The following is a 20,823-nucleotide window of genomic DNA, read 5'->3' as shown; positions in this document are numbered from 1 at the left end:
TGACCTCTAGACTTTTCTGGAACCACAGAGGGCAGATGAACCCCTGAAACTATTGCCCTGAGGTAATCTTTAAACCTTAAATGAAAAATAACCCCTGAAGTCTTCTTAAAGCCAAATAAGAGTTTAGCATAATTAGTAAAAATGTCTGCCTGGAGCATTATGCTCTTTTAAGCACTGTCTATATGGGATCACATTGACAAGGGCAACTCGAAAGGTTAGATAGGAGCCTTAGGGAGCAGTGAGATTATGTTAATAAGGGAGGAACAACGCAGAAAAGGCGGGCGAAAATGGTTACACAACTCAAAGAATGTAATCAGTGTCGCTAAATTGTACGTGTATAAACTTGGATGGGTGTATGTTTTGCTGTGCATATTCTCAACAACAAAGTAAATAAAATTAAAAAGAAAAAGAGAGAGTGAGACAGAACCATATCCTGTGGAGCAAGAGAGATCCCAGAGAACAGGAGGCCGGAGGGAGCAGGGAGGGCAGGGACCAGCTGAGGGCTCCTATGCCTGCACCCATCTGGGTGCCCTCATCTGAGTAAGGTGTGAGGCCTTAGCCCATGGAGGCTTCATCCTTCCCTCAGGTTCAGAGTGGCTTGTCCGCTCTAAAGTACTAATTTCGGTTTTGGTTGTAGTCCACCACTTAGGATGAGGATTATGAGCCTTCCCATCACTTTAAAAAGATGGCATACTTACATAGCCAGAATGTCCTCCTTCCAAATGTTTCTCTGTGTCAGCAAGCAGTGTTCTTTGCAGCTGGGAGGGGGATGCTTGCTTCGAGGAGAATCTGTTTCTTAAATGACATGCCACAGGGCTTGTATTTCTTGGATGGGTGGAAAAAAGCATAACATATTGGAGCAAATGTATATTTAAGGAGAAAAGGTGAGTTTCATCTGTAGGACGTTCAATTTTTTGTGATCCTTTACCTCAGAAGCCCCTCTGCAAGGTCAGTTCTCAACGAGGGTGTCCCTGATCTAATGAGGAGTGCTGCCTTGTAGTTGGTGACGTGGTTCCGCTCCCCTGCACGACTCTGTCTCTTTCTCTCTCTCTGAGTGTAACAGTTTCTGTACTGGGTATATCAGTGTCCATGAGGACACCTCCATCAGCAAAGGTTATGGGGAGGGTTAGCTCACGGAGAGAGGTTTGTGTGGTAACCTCAGTAACTTCAGCAGTGACAGGAAAGAGCATGCATTGGCCATAAATTGGAATTTCACTTCAGGTTGCCAGGCACATTAGGGAAGTCTGTTCAAGCTTTAGGCATTGTGGCTTTAGAGCGTTAATTCGTGAAGCCGAGCACAAGATGTGCGCCCAGCATCCCTTTCTGCAGTGCGTGAACCAGGGCGCATTCCCGCCACTATCATCGGTCTGCTCTTGAGCACCATCGAGGAAGCCGAGCGGACCTGCTTCCCGAGCACGGTCCCTCTGCCCCTCCGCCCTGCACGAGCGGCTCCTCCGCACCCTGCCCGCCCCTCGCGCGTGCGCACGCAGCCTCCCAGGTGGGGAGCCGCGGCCAGGCTCGTGGGCGCGCAGGGAGGTGCCCGGGGACGGGGCGGGACGGGGCGGGACGGGGCGGGGCCGGGCGCTGCCACCAAGTCTCAGGGGAGCGAAGGTACTAAGGCGGGACCGTGCGGGTGCCCAAGCATCCTCCCTAGCGGGGCTCCGCCCGAGAGCGCGCCGCTGCCTCCAGCTAGCGGCTGACTTCTTTTGTGTGTTGTTTTCTGCCCCGCGCCTGGTCTCTGCAGGACCTGTCTGTTCTTCTTCGGGCTACAAGAAGGCAGATGATGAGATGTCCCGGGCCACGTCTGCTGCAGACCAGCTGGACACACCAGCCCGCACCATTTACCTCAACCAAGCGCATCTCAACAAATTCCGTGACAACCGGATCAGGTAGGGGAAGGCGGCGGAGAGAGGGCGGAAAGAGGGGAGTCACAGTTGGGATGGTAGTGCGTTTCCAGTTGTCATCTTCCCACGTATCTATCCAGCCCGCGCCCATCTACATCCTCCAGCCCCTCCTCCCCGCCTTCTCTCCTTTAAAGCCTTCCAGTGTTTCCTCGGCTTCCAATGGGGTCAAGCGAATACAGCCTTCACCTTTCTTTCCCTCTTACCTGTTCACTGCCCAGCCTGTCCCCTAACCCTTATGTTCACTGACAAAAGTCAAGTCTCTTATCGTTTCATGCCTTGGCTCACTGCCAGAAATTCCCTTTAGTCTGGTTTAAGCCCAAATTGATAACACTCCTTAGCAATTTGTAGAGTGTAATGTAGGGAAGTGCTTTATACCAAATCCCACACATCAGAGCTCTGAGTGGCCCACAGCTTTTGTTAAGAGGCCTTTATTTGCTGGGAAACTTTGCCTCTGTAGAAACGGAGTTAGCAGAAAGATGGACCGGAGCGAACATTTAAGTGTCTTCTTTTTGCTGGCCACTATGACAGATGCTTTTACTCTGCTAGCTTAATGAATTTTCATAAGCTCTTTTTCCTGGAGAAAGCAATGTTGCCTCCAAATCAGGAAATGGAGATACAAAGCTATTGAGGAATGTACCTATTAGCAATAAATGGCTGAACCAGAAGTGGACCCAGGCCAGTCTGACTATTGTATTAAGCCCAAATTCTCTGCCGTGCAACACTAGCTCTTTAAGTGTTGGTATTAGGACGTTTTCAAATTTCATTAAACTTTCAGGCTTGGACAACTTTCTGTCTGGGAGTGTCTTCAGGTGATGTAGTGCCGGGAGCTGCAGAGAACACTGCCGAGGTGCAGAGCGGTTAAGTGGTTGGCCAGGTGACACTGGTTAGTGGTTATGGGCAAACCTGGATTCTGAGGCAGGGCTCTGTCTTGCAAGCTCTGGCCAAAACTTTGTGGTTGTTATATATTTCAGTATTCCACTACAGGATTAGCATTTGTGCAGGCTGCTGAGCCTGGCATCTTTATTTAGAAAGGGCTCTGACTGTTGTATTGCAGTTTGATAGAATTTAGGGTAGAACAACAGTGTGTGTTATGTGGAGGTGATACCTTCATTTATTCAGGGACTGTTAGATTACCCTAGCTTTATTTTGGGTTTTAAGAATGACCATCTGGGAATAAGGATAGCTGGGGCCATTCCAGAGGGAGTGACCCCGTTTTAAGATATTCATCACCACGAGGAATTACCACTTCACACTGACTAGAATGGCTCTGATCAAAAGACAAGTGGTGGTGAGAGTGTGGAGAAATCAGAACCCTCATATGCTGTTGGTGGGAATGTAAAATGGTCCAGCTGCTGTGGAAACAGCCTGGCAGTTCCTCAGAAGGTTAAACACAGAGTTACCATATGACCCAGGATCCACTCCTGGGTATATGCCCAAGAGAGATGGAAGGATGTTCATACCAGCATTATTCATAATAGTAAAAAAGTGGAAACAACCCAAATGTCCACCAAGTGAATGGATAAATAAATATTGCTTGGCCATTAAAAGTAATGAAGTCCTGGTACACGCTTCAACAACATGAAAACATTCTGATAAGTAAAAGAAGACAGATACAAAAGATCACATACATTATGATTCCATCTATATGAAATGTCCAGAACAGGCACATCTATTGAGACAGAAAGTAGATTAGTGATTGTGGTGGTGGTGGGGAGGGGGGGTGGGAAATGGGGCTTGACTGTTAACGTATATGAGGTTTGTTTTTGGGGTGATGGAAAATGTTCTAAAATTGATTGATGGTGGTGATTGCACGATTCTGTGAATGTACTAACAACCATTGAATTGTAAACTTTAAATGAATGAATTGTGTGGTTTGTGAATTGTATCTCTATCAAGCTGTCATTTAAAAAAATACAGAGCACCTCTGGAGTCCTGCAATGCTAATACGGTTCCATTATCCATACCTCCTCATATGTGTTTCTGTTGAATTTTTTAAAAAAGGTAAAAATTATAAGGTAACAGGAATTGAAGAGTTACTTTGCTTTCTAAACTTTAATATGTTTTCAAGTAGTATTTTTGCCTAGTTCCTGTTAGTTCCTTTCATGTTGGTACCATTCAGGCATGCGTAAAGCCTGAAGAATGAAATAGGGGTCTTTTGTTTTTCTCTAAATTCTCTAGTTTCTGTGGAAGGTACAGATTTTTAAGAGCCATGGTAATGGGCCTTACTACCTATTCTGTAGTCATGAGTCAAAGCTGACTTTTGAGACTGATTGTGTTATCTGCCAGCTGGATTTCAAGTGGCTACCTCTTGTAGACTTTCATTTGTACTTTTCTTGGGAAGTAGGGATGCACAGTGAGTTGGCTAGGAATGAAGCAGGCAGATACCACCTATGCCCTCTATTTAAAGCTTTATCTAAGTGTATTGGAGCCTGGTTGCACAGTGGTTAAGCACTCGGCTGCTAAATGAAAGGTCAGCAGTATGAATTCATCAGCCGCACAGCACGAGAAAGCTATGGCAGTCTGCTCCTGTAAAGATTATAGCCTTGGAAACCCTATGGGGTAGTTCTGCTCTGTCCTATAGGGTCACTATGAGCTGAAATCGACTCCATGGGAGTGGGTTTTTTTTTTTCTTCTTCTTTAAATAAGTGTATTACCAATGATCATGAAGATGGCACAGGACCAGGCAACTATTTTAAATACATGTAATAGGTCTGTTATACATAGAGTCGCTATGAGTCAGACCCAACTTGACCACAACTAACAATAACATAAGTGTATACTGGTAGTTTAATTAGTGAATTATATTAGATACTAAAATTTGTAAAGTTTTTGAGTTCATGGCTTGTACAACGAGCATAAGTTTCAGAATATGGTGGATAAGGTCTTAGAAATTAAAACGTGGCCCTTGATGTACTATAAAATGGCCTTGTGAGTAGTTGGTTTACCTTGACTGTGTATTTTAATAGGAATTACTAATGGTTACCAGTGACTTGTAGTTCATAAAATAATTTATTATAAAACTTATTAGGATTATAATTTAAGGATTTTACAAAATGTTGAGCACATTATTTTAGTACTTTAATGTTACTGAAGTCAAGTTTTAGAAAAAAGATATTTTATAAGGCTTTTTTATCTTGGCCATGAATGTTTGCTGAAAATTGATAAGGATAGTCAGAGGAATATTTTTTAAAAACAGAGTTGAAACAGATTTGTTGTTTTAGTGTATTTTTTCTTGAGAATAGGTTAATGGTTTATTTTAGAGGCAGAGGTATGGGGTGTCTATCCCAGATTGTTTGCTTCTAAATCGGAATTTCTGGAAAGGAGGGACCACATGGGGGCAGTGGGGCTCATGCCAAGTTATGGAATCGGTGGTGTCTGACTTTGTTGAAGGCTATATGGCTCAGGAGGCTGGATGTCTCTAGAACAGCATTTTCTGACTTCAGTGGAGCTTCCAGACTAAGACAGACTAGGAAGAAAAGCCTGGTGATGTATTTCTGAAAACCAGCCAGTGAAAACCGCGTGGATCACAATGGTCTGATATGCACTCGATCATGGGATGCTGCAGGACCAGGAACATTTCCTTCCGTTGTGCATGGGGTTGCCATGAGTTGTGGGCTGACTTGATGGCAGCTAACAACAAAAACAGATCTAATGTTGAGTACTGAGAGGACGAATGATTCTCCGCTAAACATTTTAAAGCTATGGAATTTAGGTAAGAGCTGGTCTTCACACTCGAGCTTCTTTCATTTTAACAAAGAAACTGTATCAATATCATAGTAAGAATCATAACTTCCTTTTAAGTACAGATTATTCTTTTAAAGAACCAGTGTTTACACAGATAACCTTATCAAGTTCGACAAGCTTTGAAAGTATTAAAAATCCTCATCAAAAGTAATTGCTTATACATAGATATATCCAAGCTCCATGAGGGACTGAATTGCTGGGCTGAGGGCTGTGGGGATCATGGTCTCGGGGAACATCTAGCTCAACTGGTATAACATAGTTTATAAAGAAAATGTTCTGCGTTCTACTTGGGTGAGTAGTGTCTGGGGTCTTAAAAGCCTGAGTGGCCATCTAGGATACTCCACTGGTCTCACCCCTTTGGGAGCAAGGGAGAGAGAAGAAAACTAAACATACAAGGGAAAGTTTAGTCCAAAGAACTAATGGACCACAACTGCTACGGCCTCCACCAGACTGAGGCCAGTACTACTAGGTGCTGCCCGGCTACCACCACTGACTGCTCTGACAGGGATCACAATAGAGGGTCCCAGACAGAGCTGGAGAAAAATGTAGAACAAAATTCTAACTTGCAAAAAAAGACCAGACTTACTGACCTGGCAGAGACTGGAGAAACTCTGAGAGTATGGCCCCCGGACACCGTTTTACCTCAGTAATGAAGTCACTCCTGAGGTTTACCCTTCATCCGAAGATTAGACAGGCCCATAAAACAAAAGGAGACCAAAGGGGCACCACCAGCCCTGGGTCAAGGACTAGAAGGCAGAAAGGGACAGGAAAGCTGGTAACAGGGAACACAAGGTCGAGAAGGGAGAGCGTTGACATGTGGGGTTGGTAACCAATGTCACAAAACAATGTGTATACTAATTGTTTAATGACAAGCAGTTTGCTCTGTAAACCTTCATCTAAAGTACAATCATATATAAAAAAAAGCACCCATAAGATGTTCTTTCTGTGTGTGCTGTTTTTATTTTAGAGTCAGATTTACTTGGTTAAGGAGCCCTGGTGACACAGTGGTTAAGTGCTCGACTTCTAACCAAAAGGTCAGCAGTTCAAACCCACAAGGCGCCCTGTGGGAGAAAGATGTGGCAGTCTGTTTCCATAAAGATTAAAACCTAGGAAACCCTATGGGGCAGCTCTGCTTTGTCCTATAGGGTCCTTATGACTTGGAATCAACTCGATGGCAACTGGGTTAATTTGGTTATACTTGGTTAATCTGCAAACCAGGCACTGTGAGTGCTTAATTTATCTATACCAGCAATAATTAATGCCATTAAAAAGTCTAGTAGTTAGAACTTTTATTGTGTTTAGCCCCTGTACGAGAATATTAAGGCAACCTGCAGATGAAAGTATTCAAATTAAAGGACCTTTGGCATTGTACATGCCAGGGTGACTGAGTGAGCTTTCTTCAATTGTATTTTTAGAAACAGCAAAGCATGCTAGCCAGGGGCCAGTTTTGTATTTGATGTTTCTAAGGAAACAGCAAATGTCTAGGAGAACAGACTTGCACGGTGATTTCTTTATCAAGCTGATCCTGTGAGGATGATAAAAAGCATGGATTGAATTTCACCAAAGAAACATCTACGCCATTCTCCCATTCATAAAAACAGATTAAAGCATTTAGTTTGAGCAATTTGGTCAGTACCTATTTCTCCTCTTTCCCATCCCTAAATTCTGTTAACTCTTATTGTCCCTTGTGAACTTGGAAGCATTTCTGATTCTTACTGATAAAAAGAATTAAGCATCAGGATTTGCGAAAAACGAGTTAACACTGAATCTGAACTTGAAGATACTAAGGAGTTCCTGGGTTAAACACTTGGCTAGTAACTGAAAGGCTGATCATTCAAATCCACCCAGTGTCACCTCAGAAAAAAGGCCTGGTGATCTACATCCAAAAAGTCATGGCCATTGAGAACCCCACGGAGCACAGTTTTACTGATATGCATGGCCTTGCCATGAGTTGGAATGGACTTGAGGGTAACTGCTTTTTTTTTTTTTAAGGAGACATTACAACCAAATGCCATGTAGATTCCTGAATCAGATCCTGGAACAGAAAAGCAGACAGTGGTAGAATAATGGTGAAATTCAAATAAAACCTGTAGTTTAATTAGTATTGTGCCAATGTTATTTTCTTAGTTTTGGTAATTGTACTGTGGTGATATAAAATGTTAACACGTGGGCGGGGGTGAAGGGTACATGGGAACTGCTTGGCACTCTTTTTGCAACTCTTCTGTAAGTATAAAATTATCTCAAAATAAAAAGATGAAAGAGTTTTACCAGAAGTATCCGAGAGGGTGGGAACTAAGTGCTAAATTCTCGTCTCTGTGTCAGATAGTTTGGAAAAGGTTTGGGAGCCTTTATTGGTAACAGACGTGATTTTGAGTAGGAGATGGTCTGGAAGGGACGGGCAATCTTCACTTCTCTGTTGTGCTGGCAAGATAAGAAAACACGCACTTTCTGGGAGTTACACAACAATCCCCTGGATGATGACACTAAGGGTTTACATGACATCCAGTCTAGTTGTATGTTGTTGTTAGGTGCCGTGGATTTTTTTTACTCATGGCGACCTCACGCAAGCTGCCCCATAGCGTTTTATAGGCTGTAATCTTTATGGGATCAAATCACCAGGTCTTCCCCCCACTGAGTCCCTGCATAGGTTCGAACCACCAACTTTTCATTTAGCAGCCCGGTGCTTAACCGTTGTACCACCAGGGCTCCTTAATCTGTGTAGAGGTTGAAAAAGGTGGGTGGTGTAAAATAAACAATAACACCTGAGAGGAAAGTTTTCCTCAGAACAATCGATTATATGAGATCAAAAGGACACTTGCCCAAAAGCAAAGATGAGAAGGCAGGAAGGGGTAGAAAATCAGGACAAAAGGAAACAGGGAACCCAGGGCAGAGATGGGGAGAGGAGAGTGCTGACACATTGAGGGGAATGCAACCAATGTCATAGGACCCTTTATGTACAAACTGTCAAATGGGAAACTAATCTGCTCTGTAAACTTCCACCTAAACCACAATAAAAAATTAAAAAAAAAGAAAAAGCAGGTAGCAAAGCGGACTGCGGAAGGTTCTGTGCTCATAGTTTAGCCATGTGGGTCTTCACGTGGTTATATAGAAAGTTGATTCTAAGTGTTTATTCTGCTACTTACAGCTGAGCCACTAAACAGACAGCAACAGCCTTCTGTAAGAAATGCTCATCAGCAAGCCTTTTAAGAGGGACAATGCTTAGAACAAAAGGAGAGGCCTGACCTTTGTTGGGATGCAGAGGTGCTTTACAGAGAAATTTCCTGAACTCTGAAATCTATGAGGTTCGTTTTGATCATTTAAACACTGATCTACCCTTTAAATGAAAGTAGCTCTTTAAAACTGAAATAATGGACTTTGATTAATCATTATTGTTTTATTGTAAACCCATTGCTGTTGAGTTGATTTCGACTCATAGCTACCTTATAGGACAGAGTAGAACTGCCCGACAGGATTTCCAAGGCTGTGTCGATGTTTTTTTAATCTTTACAGAAGCTGACTGCCACATCTTTCTCCCCTGTTGCTGCTGGTGAGTTCAAACCCCTGACCACTTGGTTAGTGGCACAGCTCTTAAAACCCGGAGCCACTTTGTGGGAGAAAGATGCGGCAGTCTGCTTTTGTAAAGATTTATAACCTTGGAAGCACTATGGGAAAGCTGTACTCTGTCCTATATAGGCTCTGTATGAGATGAAATTGACTTGATGGCAATTTTTTTTTTGTTGTTATTGTTGTTAATTTTATGGTAGACGAAGCTAAAAATGATTTGGAGTTGAGTTGGGATGTTGTTACTGTTATTTTGAAGGATTTTCTATTTCATCATTATTTGTTGCATAGCCTTGGTGGTACAGTGGTTAAGAGCTCCGTTGCTAACCAAAATGTTGGCAGTTCAAATCCACCAACCGCTACTTGGAAACCCTGTGGGGCAGTTCTACTCTGTCCTGTAGGGCTGCTCTCAGAATAGACTCAACAGCAATGGGTGTGGTCTCTTGCCTGCAACTGCTACAAGCAAGCCAGTTGTGCTAAGAGCATAAGACAGGGCTGGGATATGTTTGACTGCGCACGTGTGTGTATGTATTGTTAAATTGAGAAGTCAACTTCTCCTTTTGGGGGACTGAGAAAACAAAGTTGGGCATAAATTCACAATAAGTCCATTATTTCCTATCCCTTCCCACAAATTTCCACCCCGCAATGAAACACCAATCAAGATTCTTTACTACAGAATGATAAAAACCTTAAACTTTGTCCAGATGGATAACTAGATTGAATTGAATTGTGAGTATGAAGCCTGTGTTTTTTCTCTCTCCCCTCTTTTTTTAATCTGTTTTCCACGTTTCGTGCTGTCAGCTTTTCAGCACTAGGACTCTGCTTTGAATATCCTAAGGGAATTTGTCATTATGGCAAAATAATTAATCTGAATTCTTAATTGTAGATCTAATTATATAGAGAAATCTTTAAATTATCCCATCAAAGAATTACTCTTTTATCTTTACTCCAGTAAAGGGTGGAGGTTTTGAAAATAGTACTGTCTAGTACATGAAATGTGTTATCAAACTTGGACAATTTTTAAAATAGAGCTCTATATTTTAAAAGAGTACAGCTATTTGCTGAGTGGGATCATAATTACTCCCCAGTATTCCAGTGTTGTTAAAATTGCCTCATATTAATTTTTAATGCTACCTTTACAAATTAGAGTTCATTAATCATTCCAGGGCTGATGTAGCAGAATAAATTATTTTAGATAATGACTATGCCAAGGAGAAGTAGAATCATGAACTTCCTTCCATATGACAGTTTTCCCCTCCTAGCTGTCACATTTCCATCACCATGCGTATTTTGATTAAGTTTTGTTCACTGTATAGGTAGTCCCCGATTTACGATGGGATCCCTTTCTGATAACTGCATCATAAGTTGGTTCTGACGTAAGTCAAATACCTCTTTTTTTTTTTTCAAGTTTTCATTATTATTACCTTTTATTATCAGTATCTTTATAAGTTCGATCTTTGAACATCTGTGAGTGAACATCTGGGAATGATAACATCAACAAATAATGCACCACAACATTGTACGTAGTCCATAAAAAAAAAGAAAAAAGAAAAGTCTTAAACGCAGTTCATCGTAACTTGAATATGTCATAAGTCGGGGACTACTTGTACACACTTAGACATTTCAGGAGAAGTAATTTTAAGTACGAGGAGCCCAGGTGGTGAAGTGGTTAAGTGCCTGGCCTAGCTGAGAGGTTGGTGGTTCAAACTCACCAGCTGCAACTTGGGAGAAAGATATGGCAGCCTGCTTCTGTAAAGATTACCGTATTTTGATACAAATAACACACACCTTCTACATTTGTTTGCCAACCACTCCCTCCCCCGTGAGGTATTTTCATAAGTGCCACTATGCCTATTTGTTTTACATGTTGCTGTAAAAACATTAACATAGTGCAGTTACAAAAATACTTTGCAGTGAGGAGGGCACAGTTGGCAAACAAACATAGAAGGAGTGTGTTATTTGGGTAAAAATATGGTACAGCCTTGGAAGCCCTATGGGGTGGTTCTACTCTGTCCTACAGCATCACTATGAGTTGGAATCAACTCCACGGAAAAACGATTAATTTTAAGTACCGGAGGGAGAAGTGTGTGTGTACGTGGAACCAGTTTTTCTCTATGTGGATGGAGGTCTTAGCTGTGTGTGTAAGCCAAACGTTGTGGGTACTGTGAAGTCAGAGAAATCTGCAGCATAAAACAATATAATGAAGATTTTTATTGATACAGCTACCGACCTCCTTCCACCATTTTGCATAAATATTCACACATATACATACATACACCTTCAGTCTTATTTAATATTTTTAATTTATCTGGCTTCTATACAAACTTTTTATTTCTCAGTTGAATTTGCATTTTACTTGGTTTTGTAATAATTGTTGTTAGTTGTAGTTCAGTTGGTTCCGAATGAAACACTGCAATCCTGCGCCATTCTCACATTTGTTGCTATGTTTAAGCCCAGTGTGGCAGCCACTGTGTCAGTTCATCTTGTTGTGGGCCTTCCTCTTTTTTTGGCTGGCCCTCTACCTTACCAAGCATGATGTCCTTCTCCAGGGACTGGTCCCTCCTGATAACATGTCCAAAGTATGTGAGATGAAATCTAGCTATCCTAGCTTCCAGGGAGCCCTCTGGCTGTACCTCTACCAAGAGAGACTCGTTCGTTCTTCTGGCAGTCCATAGTATATTCAGTATTCTTTGCCAACACCATAATTCAAAGAAATCAATTCCTCTTTGGTCTTCCTCATTCATTGTCCAGCTTTTGCATGCATATGAGGTGACTGAAAATGTCATGGCTTGGGTCAGGCGTACCTTAGTCCTCAAAGTGACCTATTTGCTTTTCAACACTTTGAAGAGGTCTTTTGCAGCAGATTTGCCTGGTGCAATAATGAAAGCAATAAAATTATGGTTAACATTTCCTGAGCACTTATTACTGGTTTATATGGATTATTTCATGGAATTATCAAGCTATCTATGTAATATGAATTATCATTCCTGTTTTACAGATGAGGAAACCGAGGCCTGGAGAGATTAATTAATGTTTAAAAAGACACGTAATTAGTAAATGGTGGAACTAGAGTTTGAACTCATACATTCCAATTCTAGTATCCAATCTCTTAACTCTTATACTTTATTTATTTTGTAAATTTATGTTGTATTTATAGTTGCATAAGAGCTAAAAACATAAGGTTCATGTAGCTAGATTTGTGTTTGTATATATTTAAGTAACACAAAACAATTTAATTTTAGGTGTTACAGTCTTTTGTTTTTTCAAAAGCGGTCAATTTGTTACACATATTTATAAGCGTTTGTGTCCAGTGGGAACATATGAATTCACCTGTCAATCATTCTAGCCCATGGTGAGGTGATGTTCAAGTTCTTACACTGAGGCTTCTCTGACTCCCAGATGTTGATCATAGGTTGTAGGTTGCATATGAAAAGCAGCACTTGGTCCTTAAGCAATGGTAGACATTCTTAGTCACTATGACAAAATCTTGTTTTTGACACACATTCAAATTTATAGCACTCCTAATGTTTAGCATAACAGCCACGTGCCCATTCATAGAGACGTGCTTTTCAGAATTGTCCCAAAGAGTATTTGTGGTTTCCTCCTATGTTAGCTCTTCTATCATACCTTTGGCAAAGAATATTTTTATGTCATGAAGTTGACAACCGCTTTGATTTACATGGCTCTTGTAAACCAAAAACCAAACCCAATGCTGTTGAGTCGATTCCAACTCATAGTGACCCTATAGGACAGAGTAGAACTGCCCCATAGGGTTTATAAGGAGTGGTTGGTGGATTCAAGCTGCCGATCTTTTGGTTAGCAGCTGTAGCTCTTAACCACTGTGCCACCAGGGTTCCTATATGAAACAAAAATGGAAACAAGGGTTGGAAAGCATTTCCATTTTTTCCCGCTTTAGAACCTGAAAAATCTTAAACTCCATATTAATAGGTATGAAGTTTGAGGAGATGCTGACAGAGCTGGAGGCTGTCAGTCAACTTCTGATAATCTTTTCATGTGTTTTCTAGTTCACTTTCTGAGGACTGTGTATTTCTAGTTTTGTGATCCATTTGTTATTTATTTTCTTTGGTTGCTTCGGGGCACAATACAGCATTCCAAAAAAAGTTTTTTTTTGTATATTATACACTTAACTAGACAAAAAATTATTTTCAGTACAGTGCTGGCATTTGGTATTTAGTAAATAAGTATTTTGTGAAGCCGACCCATGATTTTTAAGGATTTTGGGATGACAGGGTAACTTGTAAGAAAGTTAAACGATCTCCATTTTATATCATAGTATTTTCTATATGAATACTTTGAAAGTACTAGTTTGACATTCTTTAGAGCCAAGCACATTTTTTTTTCACATAGCAGTTGAAGATAAACTGATGATTCATCATCTTTTCTTGGACCGTTGTGCCAAGGGACTTCATGAATTTTGAGACAGCACCATTAGTAAAAATGAATTCAGTGAGAGCATCCAGCTTTTAAAGCAACTCATGTGCTGTTTACTTTTTGAAATACACTGAATATTTAAAAATTGGGGATGGTGTAGGACTGGGCAACGTTTCCTTCTGTTGTACATGAAGTACCATGAGTTGGGGCAGACTTGATGGCAACTAAGAACATTTTAAACAGCATAAAACAGGTCCCCATACATCCATGAAGTAATGTCCCCATACATAATGAACAGGGCTGTGGTGTGGTTCTGCAGAGTTGATAGCTATGCAGTTACTTCTAAGATGTTGTCTCTGCTTAGTAGGACTTTAAAGAAAATCTCCCACTAAAATGTCTCCCATAAAAGAGCCCTGGTGGTGCAATGGTTAAGTGCTAGGCTGCTAACTGAAAGGTTGGTAGTTCAAACCCATGCATTGGCTCTGTGGGAGAAAAACCTGGTGACCTGCTTCCGTGAGGATTACAGCCTAGAAAACTCTGTCACATGGGGTCACTGTGAGTTGGAATTGACTTGACAGCATCTAACAACAGCCACGTGTTCCCCATAAAATGAGCAAATGCATTGTTACGGAATCTTTACAACAGTGCTGGGAATTGATTTTTGCCCTCAGTTCCTCATTCTTGGAGTGCTTGTTTTAAGAAGAGTGATTCGTACTCTGCCAGCTGAAATGGGCCCTTCATGTCCTGTTACATGCACATAAAGGCAGTCTGGTTGGTGAGACCATGCTGCATACATCGGGTATTTTTTTTAAAAAACATTACATTGCATAAGAAAATCTAGGGTGCTTGTTAAAAAGGTAGATCCATGCTTTCTCCTTTTACCCAAAATTCCTTTGGTGTGGGGCAGGGCTCTGAAGTCTGTCTGAAGGAGCACTGTGGGTGATTATGTTGAAGGTGGCCCTCATCCATTGCCATCTGCATCCTACAGCACATATTTCTTAGGGTTGTTATGGGCATTAAGAGTGTTAACATGGGTAAAGAACTTTAAACAGAACCTGGCACATACTGAGTACTTTATAAGTTTTGATATTGCTGTTGCTTGCTTTTTAGATCTTAACCACTGCGCCACCAGGGCCCCTCTACATGTCATGGTAGAGATTACAGGTGAGGTGCAAATTGAGGAGGATGAGTTTATTTAAGGAACAAACAGGAAACATTTTCTTTTTGCAGTGAATCTGACTTTTAAGATTACTTCTAGTATTTGCCTGAGGGTGTCAAGGAGAACTTTTAATCATTACGTATTTCTTTTTTTTTGAGGTGTCTTTACCTGGTTTTGGTATCAGGCATATATACGCTGGCTTCATAGAAGGAGTGTGGGAGTATTCTGTCTTTTTCTATGCTCTGAAATACCTTGAGTAGTAGTGGTGTTAACTGTCCTCTGCAACTTTGGTAGAAGTCTGCAGTGAAGCTGTCCGGGCCAGGGCTTTTTTTTGGTGGGAGTTTTTTTATTACCTTTTCAGTCTCTTCTTTTGTTATGGGTCTATTTAGTTCTTCTACCTCTGTTTGTGTTAGATGAGGTAGGTAGTATGTTTCTAGGAATTCATCCATTTCTTCTGGTTTTCAAATTTGTTAGAGTACAATTTTTCGTAGTAATCTGATGTAATTCTTTTAATTTCAGTTGGGTCTGTTGTAATATCGCCCATCTCATTTCTTATTTGGGTTATTGCTTCCTCTCCTGTTTTTGTTTGGTCAGTTTGGCCAGTGGTTTATCAATTTTGTTAGTTTTTTCAAAGAACCAGCTTTTGGTTTTGTTGATCCTTTCAGTTGTGTTTCTGTTTTCAATTTCATTTAGTTCTACTCTAATTTTGATTATTTGTTTTGTTCTTGTGCCTGAGGGGTTCTTTTGTTGCTCTCTTTCTATTTGTTCAAGTTGTAGGGATAAGTCTTTGATTTCGGCCTTTTTTTTTTTTTGTATGTATGCATTGATTGATATAAAATTGACTTCTGAGCATTGCTTTTGCTGTGCCCCAAACGTTCTGATAGGAAGTGTTTTCATTCTCATTGGGTTCTCTGAATTTCTTTATTCCATCCTTAATGTCTTCTATAACCCAGTCTTTTTTGAGCAGGATATTGTTCAGTTTCCAAATGTTTGATTTCTTTTCCCTGCTTTTCCTGTTATTGATTTCCACTTCTATGGCCTTATGGTCAGAGAAGATGCTTTGTAATATTTCAATGTTTTGGATTCTGCTAAGGCTTGCTTTATGCCCTAATATGTGCTCTATTCTAGAGAATGTTCCATGCACACTAGAAAAGAAAGTGTACTTGGCTCCTGTTGGGTGGAGTGTTCTGCATATGTCTACGGGGTCAAGTTGGTTGATTGTGGCATTTAGATCTTCTGCGTCTTTATCGAGCTTCTTTCTGCATGTCCTGTCCTTTACCAAAAGTGGTGTGTTGAAGTCTTCTGCTATTATTGTGGAGCTATCTCACCTTTCAATGCTGATAAAGTTTGTTTTATGTATCTTGCAGCCCTGTCATTGGGTGCATAAATATTTAATATGGTTATATCTTCTCGGTATATTGTCCCTTTAATCATTATATAGTATCCTTCCTTATCCTGTATGATGGATTTAACTTTAAAGTCTATTTTGTCAGAAATTAATATTGCCACTCTTGCTCTTTTTTGATTGTTGTTTGCTTGATATATTTTTTTCCATCCTTCGAATTTTAGTTAGTTTGTGTCTCTAAGTCTAAGGTGTGTCTCTTGTAGGCAGCATATAGACAGATTGTGTTTTTTAATCCATTCTGCCACACTCTGTCTCTTTATTGGTGCATTTAGTCCATTTACATTCAGTGTAATTATGGATAGGTATGAATTTAGTGCTGTCATTTTGATGTCTTCTTTGGTGCATTGTTGACAGTTTCTTTTGTGCTGAGTAGATTTTCTTTATATATTGTCTTTTCCTCATATTCATTGTTGTTGATTTTGTTTCTGCTGAGTCTGTTTTTTTTCTCGCATTTTATTTTGATGAGTAGGATAGTTTGTCTCCTTTGTGGTTACCTTATTATTTACCCCTATTTTTCTAAATTTAAACCTAACTTTTATTTCTTTGTATCACTGTATCTTCCTCTTCATGTAGAAGATCTATGATTACATTTCTTAGTCCCTCTTTATTGTTTTAATGTTGTCTTCTCTTTTATAATAACACTGCTGGTACCCTGTTTTGAGCTTTTTTTTTTTTTTTTTTTTTAATCTTGCTGTGTTTTGTTTGATTTCCCTGCCTGGGTTGACTTCTGATTGCTCTGCCCAGTGCTCTATTCTTGGGTTGATACCTGATATTATTGATTTTCTAACCAAAGAACTCCCTTTAGTATTTCTTGTAGATTTGGTTTGGTTTTTATGAAATCCCTAAACTTCTGTTTATCTGGAAATGTCCTCATTTCACCTTCATTTTTGAGAGACAGTTTTGCTGGATATATGGTTCTTGGCTGACAATTTTTTCCTTCAGTGCTTTATGTCAGTCATTCCATTGCCTTCTTGCCTGCATGGTTTCTGCCGAGTAGTCCGAGCTTATCCTTATTGACTCTCCTTTGTAGGTGACTTTTTGTATATCCCTAGCTGCTCTTAAAATTCTCTGTTTATCTTTGGTTTTGACAAGTTTGATTATAATATGTCTTGGTGACTTTCATTTAACATCTACCTTATGTGGAGTTCGATGAGCATCTTGGATAGATATCTTCTCATCTTTCACGATATCAAGGAAGTTTTCTGCCAACAAATCTTCAACAATTCTCTCCGTATTTTCTGTTATCCCTCCCTGTTCTGGTACTCCAATCACTCGTAGGTTATTTCTCTTCATAGAGCCCCACATGATTCTTAAGGTTTCTTCAATTTTTAAAAATTCTTTTATCTGATTTTTCTTCAAATATATTGGTGCCAAGTGCTTTATCTTGAAGTTCAGAAATTCTGCCTTCCACTTTCTCAATTCTGCTTCTCTGACTTTCTTTCGAGTTGTCTACTTCTGTAATTTTATTGTTAATCTTCTGAATTTCTGATTACTGTCTGCCTATGGATTTTTCCAGCTTATTAAATTTTTCATTATGTTCCTGAATAATCTTTTTAATTTCTTCAACTGCTTTATCTGTGTGCTCCTTGGCTTGTTCTGCATATTGCCTCATTTCCTTCCTGATGTCTTGAAGGGTTCTGTATGTTAGTCTTTTGTATTCTGCTTCTGGTAATTCCAGGGATGCACTTTCATCTAGAAGATCCCTTGATTATTTGTTTTGAGAGCTTGTTGAGGCAATCATTCTCTGTTTCCTTATGTGACTTGATATTGGCTGTTGTCTCCGAACCATCTATAAGTTATTGTATTGGTTTATTTTATGTTTGCTTACCACGTCCTGCTTTTTTTTTGTTTTGATATGCCCAAAAGTGTTGCTTGAGTTAGCTAGCTTGATTATTTTTGCCTTTGGAGCTCTGATGTCCTGTCCCCAGATGGCTAGAGCTGTTATCAGGTATATCAGTCTAAGAGTCCATTCACTTTTCTTGTATGAATTCAGCTCAGGTGTCCAGGTAGCTGATTATCAAGTGTGAGGTACAAGGTCTGTCCTACAGTCTTAGAGGGTCAGGGGTGCTTGATGTGGGTACTGGTATCTGTTTGCAGCAGGGTGTCACACTCTGAACAAGGCAGAGGGCTGAGAATCGTCCCCAAGTGTGTCTGAGGAAAGCGTGTCCCTCTTCCCTGGAATGTACAGGTGGGTGTGTTCTGCAGACGGGCCATGGGCACCCAATGTTTTTGGTTGTAAGGACTGGGAGGTACCAGTTATCTTTGGACCCCTGTTGAGGGTGGCTGGGTGACCTGAGTGGAGCCACCAGTCCTTAGGCCCCTGATGTGGGTAGGTGTGGACCCTGTTTAATAGGCAAAGCAATGTCAAACATCAAACACCCACCTCTCCACCGCACAGCTGAAACAGTTGTAGTCTGTCAACAAGGGCCTATTCTCCTGAAATAGGCCCACACAGGTCCATGCAGAGGGGAAAGGTACTCAAAGGCCATAGACCATTTATGCCTGGACAGGAGCCACTTTTGACCTGAGCTCCCCTGGTTAGTGGAGCTTACAAATTATCTTTCCCCCCAGTTGCAAATTGATTCCTTCTCCAATGCTGGAAGGATGGCTCTAGGTGCTCAACAGGGCCTATCTCAGGCCCAGGGAAATCAGCTGCTGAAGACAGCTTGGGTGCCTGAGGGGGGAGGGCGCGGTAAAATATACGCAAATACTTAGCTTTTGCTGGAAGCGCTGTTCTTTTCTGGTTCTGGAGGTGTGAGTAGGCTGTGTGGCTGGCTGCTTTCCCTGAGGAAACTGTGGCCGAAGACTAGTACCAGCCTGTCACAGCTGCTCCTGGGAATGATGCCTGAGGGCTTCCGGTGATTCAGGTCCTGTGACTCCTCTTCGCTTCTGAACTGTTTCTTCCTCCCCATACCCCTTAGTTCATTTTCTAAGCTTGCCTTTGTTGTTCAGGGCTCCTAGCTTGTCATAAATATACTCGTTTTACTTGTTTCTTTGGGTCTTTGTTGTAAGAGGGCTTGCCGGAAGCATCTGTCTATTCTGCTATCATGGCCCTGCCTCCTCAATTACGTATTTCTTGAAAAAATGATGGTGGAAAACCATCTACCAGTGTAAACTATCTGTTTTAGAATAGCCAGAGAGGGAGGGAAGTTAGGTATAGTAGAAGAGGCACCATACACTTGGTGTAGAAGTTTTTATTCTTTCAGTCACGAGCCGAATGACCTTTTGTCAATGACATAATTTCTGTGAGCTTCAGTTTCATCATTTGTCAGATGGGGACATACTGCCCTTGAAGACTTGTGGAAATAAAGGTTGCTGATGTGAAAATATCCAGGATGTAATGCATAGTGAATATCACATATCGCCTCCTCCATGACGTGTCAGATAGGCTTATTGCTCTTTGAAATTGTTAATTCTTTACCACCATAAGGTGTTTTGAAGGAGCTCTGGGGGCACAATGGTTAAATGCTCAGCTGCTAATTGAAAGGTTGGTGTTTGATCCTACCCAGCAGCTCTGTGAGAGAATGACCTGGCAATTTGCTCCCATAAAAATTAAGAACAAAAACAAAAAAAATGAAACCCATTGCTGTGACGTCAATTCTGACTCATAGCGACTCTGTAAGACAGAGTAGAACTGCCCCATAGGGTTTCCAAGGCTGTAAATCTGTATGGAAGCAGATTGCTATATTTTTCTCCAGGAGTGGATGGTGGTTTTGCACCACCAGCCTTTTGGTTAGGAGCTGAGTGCTTAACCACTGAGCCTTCAGGGCTCATCCATAAAGATTATAGCCTAGGAAACCCTGTGGAGTAGTATTACTCTGTCACATGGGGTCACTATGCATCGGAATTGACTTGATGGCACCTAACAACACAATAGGGTGTTTCAGTACCCTATCAGGTTTTCTTGTCTTACTGTATACCAAGTTTAAGTGCTGTTTTTTAAAAAAATAGGTATAAAAGTTTAGAGGAAATTCAGAAGAGTTCCTTTTTTTCTCTCATTTCTGCAGTGGGTTGACTTTACTATACCCATTTTTCCCTGATGATCCCAGGTGAGTTGGGATATACCAGGACCCCAGTGGAGAATGAGAAGACTGAGGAAGAGGCTTGGTGGGATTGGGCACCGAGTTTTACATTGTATCTGCTTTTGATCAAGTAGATGCTTTCTGCTGCTCATTACCTAACTTCTCAACCCCTAACTGGACTCCTTGCCTTGTATTTTCCCCAGCACACAGCACAGTTCCTAGCCCTTGTTGTTGTTGTTATGGGGTGCTGGCAAATTGATTCTGGCTCATGGCGATGCCATGTGTTAGAGAGTAGAACTGCCCCACAGGGTTTTCTAGGCTATAATCTTTACAGGAGCAGATCGCCAGGTCTCTCTCCCTTGGTGCATCTAGGTGGGTTTGAACCAACAACCTTTCGGTTAACAGCTCAGCACTTAACCATTTGCACCACCAGGGCCCCTTTCCTGGCCCTAGGAAGCAGAAAAGCTGCTGAATAACACCGCTGTATAGGTGAAGGTTGGAATTGTGCTGAAGATAGGAGTTGGCTTAATACACTGTCCTACGAATTTCCTTCACTCTTAATTGCTTATTGAACAGAGCAGTTATGCAGGTTAGTCCAGCCTCAAAAACTGATGTAATGTGTGGTTTTGATGTTAC

At 41.1% G+C, this 20,823-nt stretch overlaps 1 protein-coding gene across 1 annotated transcript in view; it reads left to right on the top strand.

Annotated features, from left to right (window-relative positions):
• Positions 1-1,752: 1,752 nt before the first annotated feature.
• The window catches only part of ATP8A2 (ATPase phospholipid transporting 8A2), a 697,351-nt gene continuing 678,280 nt past the window's right edge, over positions 1,753-20,823 (top strand). Inside the window, exon 1 of the mRNA XM_064275334.1 lies at positions 1,753-1,889. Coding sequence (XP_064131404.1) covers positions 1,789-1,889 — 101 coding nt within the window. The 5' untranslated portion in view covers positions 1,753-1,788. The remainder of the gene's footprint in view (positions 1,890-20,823) is intronic.

Source organism: Loxodonta africana, chromosome 23 (assembly GCF_030014295.1).
Source record: "Loxodonta africana isolate mLoxAfr1 chromosome 23, mLoxAfr1.hap2, whole genome shotgun sequence".
Classification (NCBI taxonomy): Eukaryota; Metazoa; Chordata; class Mammalia; order Proboscidea; family Elephantidae; genus Loxodonta; species Loxodonta africana.
Note: the sequence above shows the minus strand (reverse complement) of the source record. Positions and strands in the feature narration are given on the sequence as shown.